Genomic DNA, 7,694 nt, shown 5'->3' on the forward strand with positions numbered 1-7,694 from the left:
TCTAAGCAGGAAAGATTGAGTGGTGGGCAGTGTGTCCTCATGGGAAACGAACAGTGTTCTTACATTTTGTTATGGCTTACATACACATCTATTCTTTTTTTACCCAAAGCTGATTGGTGGTTGGCCCATGAATGTGTGAAGGGGTATATTATATTCTGGGGCCTGGAGGGGAATCCTTAGCAACCTACTGTGTCAAGCAAGGTTCCCTCTAAGCTGGAGCTGGGCGCATGCGCGCCTCTGCCCCCCTCTCTGCAGCTGTCCTCCTCCTCAGCATCGCCGTTGTGGTTCTGGTCATGATGGAACCCTGCACGAGGGGGGTGGGGTGGAGTGAAGGAGTGAAGTCTTGAGAGAGGGGGGCGGAGCCCTGCGCAGCAGCGCTGGAAGTTAGCGGGTATGTTGGTGTCAAGTCTTTAAAACATCCTGCTGATACAATAGGTTGTATTTGCTTGGATTTTTAAACTCCCTATTAAGAGCAAAGTCTGTAGTTATGAATCATGTCATATTTTAATGGCAAGACCAAAGCAGCTATATTTTTCTTGAGAACAAATGAGAATATAGAATTCACAGATAGACAACATGTTTATTAGGAACAACCATCGTTCCAGAATTATATGCAGGTTTTGGTTCTTCACAGGTCTTGTTATGCTAGGAGGTATGGGCAAGGGAGAGAATTATAGAAGCTCCAAAATTTGCCAAAACATTTCAGACAAGAGCTGAAGTTAGTCCCAAAACAGAGAATATAGCATTGAATATTCACTGGTAGATATGCAGATATCAAGGTGCACCCATCTGAGACAGAAATGAAACAATGGGTCCCCATTTCTGAAAACCTAAGGCTAGCTGCAAATTGGATATCTTACTTGCATGAAATACACTGGTTTCCAAGACAGAATACAGTAGAAAAAGAAAAGAAACAGCACAGTCCTAATATGAGCAAGGCAGAGTTTAATACTAGTCAAGTCTTGGTATTTCCATGCCTCTTTCTTCTTCCACTTGTAAAGCTACCTAACCTAATGAAGTGTTGTGAATAAATTGAACACTATCACAATATTCTGGAATTGGAGTTGGTCCTAATAAATATTGCCTGCTTTTGAATTTTCAGTTTTAATATGAGAGTCATTCTTTTCAGCATTAGATATAGATGTCACTTGGAAGGGCAAAGGCTACTAGCTTCTTTTTTTAACATTTTTTTTCATACATAACAAATCTAAAGAAAATCTATATATACATTTAATGTGCTCCCCACCACCTACATCAATGGAGATACTCTATTTCCTTCCTTCTATGGAGCCCCATTCTTCTTCCAGAAATACATTGACTCTTGTGAAGGTGCACAACTTTTATTACTTGTTAATACAAGGTCAATAAATTCTCCCCAAATATCTCTAAATTTATTCTTATTTGTCATTTCTTTTACTTTAATGTTACATGTTAATTTATATTTAATAGCTATATTCCACTTCTTTATACCATGTGTTTAGTTGACGATCACATTTAATTTTCCAGGGTTTTTTTTTTTTTTGCTATTATTGATTTAGCTACTGTTACTAAATTTGTGAAAAATTCCAATGTCATTGTTCACTCACAAATATTGATAAAAGTACTATTTTAGGACATAGTCCTAGATTTAACTTTAATATTTCACTTCTTTCTTTAAAAAACAACTTCCAAAATTTCAATATATATTCATATCCCCGACACATATGAAAGTAGGTTTCCACTTCCTTACCACATCTCCAAGATACCTTAGAATATTTTTAGTGAAACATTTATCTAGTCTGTACTTCTATTGCCATACGTTCAGTAACAGGAAATGCAGACAAGCAGCTGTGTGTGTGTGTTTAGTCGTTTAGTCGTGTCCGACTCTTCGTGACCCCATGGACCAGAGCACGCCAGGCCCTCCTGTCTTCTACTGCCTCCCGGAGTTGTGTTAGGTTCATGTTGGTTGCTTCGCAGACACTGTCCAGCCATCTCATCCTCGGTCGTCCCCTTCTCCTCTTGCCATCACACTTTCCCAACATCAGGGTCTTTTCCAGGGAGTCTTTTCTTCTCATGAGATGGCCAAAGTACTGGAGCCTCAGCTTCAGGATCTGTCCTTCCAGTGAGCACTCAGGGTTGATTTCCTTTAGAACTGATAGGTTTGTTCTCCTTGCAGTCCAGGGGATTCTCAAGAGCCTCCTCCAGCACCACAATTCAAAGGCATCAATTCTTTGGCGGTCTGCTTTCTTTATGGTCCAGCTCTCACTTCCATACATCACGACAGGAAAAACCATAGCTTTGACTATTCGGACTTTTGTTGGCAAGGTGATGTCTCTGCTTTTCAAGATGCTGTCCAGATTTGTCATCGCTTTCCTCCCAAGAAGAAGGCGCCTTTTAATTTCAGGGCTGCTGTCTCCATCTGCAGTGATCATGGAGCCCAGGAAGATAAAATTTGACACTGCCTCCATATCTTCCCCTTCTATTTCCCAGGAGGTGATGGGACCAGTGGCCATGATCTTAGTTTTTTTGATGTTGAGTTTCAGACCGTTTTTTGCACTCTCCTCTTTCACTCTCATTACAAGGTTCTTTAATTCCTCCTCACTTTCTGCCATCAGAGTGGTATCATCTGCATATCGGAGGTTGTTGATATTTCTTCCGGCAATCTTAATTCCGGCTTGGGTTTCTTCCAGTCCAGCCTTCCGCATGATGTATTCTGCATATAAGTTAAATAAGCTGGGGGACAATATACAGCCTTGCCGTACTCCTTTCCCAATTTTGAACCACTCAGTTGTTCCATGACCAGTTCTAACTGTTGCTTCCTGTCCCACATATAGGTTTCTCAGGAGACAGATAAAGTGGTCAGGCACTCCCATTTCTTTAAGAACTTGCCATAGTTTGCTGTGGTCCACACAGTCAAAGGCTTTCGCATAGTCAATGAAGCAGAAGTAGATATTTTTCTGGAACTCTCTGGCTTTCTCCATAATCCAGCGCAAGTTAGCAATTTGGTCTCGAGTTCCTCTGCCTCTTCGGAATCCAGCTTGTACTTCTGGGAGTTCTCGGTCCACATACTGCTGAAGCCTACCTTGTAGGATTTTGAGCATAACCTTGCTAGCGTGCGAAATGAGTGCAATTGTACGGTAGTTGGAGCATTCTTTGGCACTGCCTTTCTTTGGGATTGGGATGTAGACTGATCTTTTCCAATCCTCTGGCCACTGTTGAGTTTTCCAAACTTGCTGGCATATTGAATGTAGCACCTTAACAGCATCATCTTTCAAGATTTTAAATAGTTCAACTGGAATGCCATCACCTCCACTGGCCTTGTTGTTAGCCAGGCTTTCTAAGGCCCACTTGACTTCGCTCTCCAGGATGTCTGGCTCAAGGTCAGCAACTACATTGTCTGGGTTGTCCGGGATATCCAAATCTTTCTGATATAATTCCTCTGTGTATTCTTGCCACCTCTTCTTGACGTCTTCTGCTTCTGTTAGGTCCCTCCCATTTTTGTCTTTTATCATGTTCATCTTTGCACAAAATGTTCCTCTAATATGTCCAATTTTCCTGAACAGATCTCTGGTCTTTCCTTTTCTGTTATCTTCCTCTATTTCTTTGCATTGTTCATTTAAGAAGGCCCTCTTGTCTCTCCTTGCTATTCTTTGGAAGTCTGAGTTCAAGTTTCTGTAACTTTCCCTATCTCCCTTGCATTTTGCTTCCCTTCTCCTCTCTGCTATTTCTAAGGCCTCGTTGGACAGCCACTTTGCTTTCTTGCATTTCCTTTTCTTTGGGATGGTTTTCGTTGCTGCCTCCTGGACAATGTTACGAGCCTCTATCCAAAGTTCTTCAGGCACTCTGTCCACCAAATCGAGTTCCTTAAATCTGTTCTTTACCATAGAGACAAGCAGCTATGATATGATATTTTCCTGTTGTGTTACACAGATGATTATGATGATAAGAAAACACTAAAATTTCCCATTTCTGTAGCACTTAACAGTGGACAAGGTACTAGCCAAAATCCTGTTGCTTAGCAAAGTAAATTACATTACAGTAGGCCCATTAAATCAATGAGTATTTGGTGTGTCAACTGATCCATACGTTCCATGGAATCAAATGGGCTCACTCTGGCCCATCAGTAGAACTTATGGAGAAAGTAATACACCAAATATCTGTTGATTCAATGGATCAACTGTAGTAAGTGGTCTGAATTCAAACAAATTTCTGCTGTGTAGTTCCTTCCCCTTGAAGATTTAATAGAGGTGCTTTCTCTTGTCTTCTCTGCTCTCTTTTGTCTCTTCCTAATGAATTCAGTGTTTCTTTTCTAAGAATCTTTCAGATATCGTGGCTTATCAGAGTCGCACAAAGCATTTGCAAGCTGTGAAGGAAGGGAGATACAACCCATTATGTCGCTCTGAGTTAATGATACGCATTGAACAACAGAAGCTGGAGGAGCGTTTGCATGCCATTAATGCCATTCTTCATCAAGTTGGACAGGAGTACCCTCATCACCAGAGGACACTGCAGAGGCTCAGCCAGATCTTAAACAACCAGCTAGTTGCACAAGCAGAAGAAGAAAGAGGGTTAACATACTAGGGCTGAATCATTTATACTGTAGATATTTCATCAATAAATATGTATTTGTGGATGACTGGAACATTATCTGATACCTTGCCAATGGAGGAGCACAACAAAATGATTTTGAAGTGTGGGGATGGGCAGGTTGCTAGTGGATTCAAGTGGCTAAGTTTTGAACTTTGAATTGTAAAGTTTGCTTTTACTTCTGACTTTCCTGTGTGGCCTGAAGTACCAAACTAAGAACAACCAGCTGTATGTGGATTGACTTAGAATAAGGAGGACAAAATATCTCCCATGAATGTAGGGACTCACAAGTTAACTTTGGATGACTGTGCTTTTCTGGAAAGCATATTGAAAATATTTGCCATGTTAACACTAATGAGAATGTTCCTGTCTTGTATTTGAGGTGTATCTAGTATCCTGTAATTTTCTGTCACATAGAATAAATGTCACAGTCTGAAGAATATGTAGCTGATAATTAGCTACCATGTTCATGATCATCAGATACTGGCCAGAATCCTAGTAATTATACTCTTTTGGCGTAACTCCATTGGCATTAATTTCAACAGCAAGCCAATTGAGAAGTTGCATGTGTGTCCGACAAATGTTTATACTTTTTAACTCATGGCAATTTGCCACTGAAATTAATGCTCATGGAGTTATGCTGCCATAAGTTTTCAATCAGATTCTGATCAAAATTAGTTTTTAGATACTACCTTCTAACACTTAATTCAAAGAAGTGTTACTGGGACTGATATCCCATGGTTTCATAGGGCTTGTTCAGAAGGACATTTGTTCTCTTGTTTCGTGTGTTGTAGGGGCATATTGGTTCACTCTTTTTTTTCTGTTGACCACATGACAAGCAAAGCAGTTTACCCCAATTAGCTTCCAGGGCACCCCAACCCACACCTTTTTGAGCCCATCAGTGGCTTCTGCTTTTTCATTGTGGGTTGATGCACTCTAGTTGAGTCTGTCCCAATGTGTGTGATTGCCAAGAGTGGATAAAAAAATTCATCCTTGTCCTGAGACTGCTAAATTAACCTTGGCCACCACCCAGTTCATACATACATAGGACCAAGATCATGGAACTGAGTGAGACTTACTTCTAACTAAACACAGGTCGGATCAGGCTACATCAAAACACTAAAGACAGCCCAACCCTTCACCTCTTCAGTTGCGAAAGAAATCTATTCCTAAATCCATCATTTTCAAAAAGAATGTGTGTGTGTGTGTTTTGTCTCCACCAATTCTGTCCTTCCTCTGAGCAAAGGAAAGTCCCCCTGCATCTCTGAGAGTACTTCTTCTGCTCTGGAGAGCAGGAGCCTGATGGACCTGTTTATTCGAAATCAAGATCATCCAATTCCAGGGCAAAAACTGCTGAGTAAAAGCTCAGCACCCAACCATCGGATGATTTTTTTAAACTATGAAAATGTACAAGAGGCAGACGCACAACACTTTTACTTTGAATTAAACTCCTACATGAGACAAATTTCCTCTCTGCTGGCCCTTGGCCTGAAGCTCTGGGAAGATAATAAGGAGAGATTGGGCCAAGAGCCGCCTTTGACAACTGTCAAGCAAGTCCAGGAGCCTTGAACTTGCCAAAGGGGAGGAGAAGGACATTAGGATACAAGGATCTTGTCAAATGGCACATTGCTGCTCCCCCTCACCCCAAGCAATCCTATTTAGACTGTGCAAGCCCTCACCAAAATGGCCAGTGTAGTTGCATTCATCACTCAGAATATTACATTCATTGGCCTAGGTACGACCAACCTTTAAAAAAAAAACATTTGATCAGGATGGCAAGAGAGCAAACTGTAAGTTCATTATAGGGTTTTACCAGTTATTGAGAGGCAATGCATTGCTGTGGAGAGTGTTGGACTAAGACCCAGGGGACTAGGATCCCTGCTCAACCATAGAAACCCACTGGTAGGTAGCAATAGTAAAACACTCCTTGAACTTCTCACACACCTTGAAAACTCTTATCAGAGTAGCCATAGGCTATATTTGGTTATATCTAAATCTTTAGAAACTCCTGTTATATGCCATCAGGAGTGACCTGATGGCACATAACAGGAGTATCTAAAGATTTGGATATCATTTAAGATAACTTCATACAAGAAGACAAATAGTCTACTTGGGTTCACAAAACTAATGTCGTCTAAGGACACAACACAGAAAACTTTCCATCTGAACACAAGGAAGTGAAGCAAGCCAAGGTCTACATTTAAAAAATGTGGAAGAACTCTTTATTGTGAACCTAATTATTGATGCTGCTCGTCCCCTTCTTAGTATTAATACTTTTAATCAAGCTGAACAAACATTTTTCAGTTCTGCTTGTGGATGACTTGTCAGATGATCATTCCAAAGCACATAACACATTCATACCATAGCTATTTTATGTTTGTTGTGTTCCTCTGTTACGAAGATAAATGAAACTTTTTACTGCAGGTATGTTTGCTATACAGTGTTTCTCTCAGCAAACATGCAGGTATGACTAGCATGTGTATACAGGCATCTTAAAAATATATACCGTACTTCCATGTGAACCCGTTAGTACAGGCTCAGTATTAGGTGGACACATCCTGCTGCTGAATACATGAAACAGAAGGTAGGAAATATCAGTCTTCTGGATTTCTAACCATTGATAGAAAATCTATAGCTGCATGTTGTTAACAACAAAAGTATAATGTAACTTCTTCATTTCTTAAAATCTAGAGCTTTTCTCAAATAATTATATTACTGCTGGACTTCTTACAGAGTGTTTTTGTAGACTTCCTGTGAAACTGTAAATATAATCAATGTTGTCAAAATTCTGGAAAAGCACCCATAAAACTTTTTTAAAGCTTGGAGTATGTAATGCAGTAATTGCCATTTTACAGTTAATTCGCCATTGCCTCTTGAGCAAGTTCAGTGCATGGTCTATTTCAAGTCTTTTCACATGTAGAAAAACATACAAACTATCCCACAGGTAATCTTCATACATTGAGCTTTGTCTTGGAACTGACACATAATGACTCCAGGCAAGCAAAAGCCTCTGTGCCTTCCAAAACATTAAAACCTCCTTTATTGCTTTGTCAAGTTAAAAAAAAACAACAATCTGCAGCAGTTATTTTGTTTATCTTATAAAATGAACAAACGAACACTGAATAGCC

At 40.2% G+C, this 7,694-nt stretch overlaps 1 protein-coding gene across 2 annotated transcripts in view; it reads left to right on the plus strand.

Moving 5' to 3' along the window:
• CCDC40 (coiled-coil domain 40 molecular ruler complex subunit) overlaps nucleotides 1-5,003 on the plus strand; it is a 37,833-nt gene extending 32,830 nt beyond the window's left edge. For both annotated transcript variants that reach the window (XM_020813689.3, XM_078384279.1), the window contains exon 20: nucleotides 4,294-5,003. In XM_020813689.3, the coding sequence (XP_020669348.3) occupies nucleotides 4,294-4,560 (267 nt within the window). In that variant the 3' untranslated portion in view covers nucleotides 4,561-5,003. The remainder of the gene's footprint in view (nucleotides 1-4,293) is intronic.
• The last annotated feature ends 2,691 nt before the right edge of the window (nucleotides 5,004-7,694 follow it).

Source organism: Pogona vitticeps, chromosome 2, assembly GCF_051106095.1.
Source record: "Pogona vitticeps strain Pit_001003342236 chromosome 2, PviZW2.1, whole genome shotgun sequence".
NCBI lineage: Eukaryota > Metazoa > Chordata > Lepidosauria > Squamata > Agamidae > Pogona > Pogona vitticeps.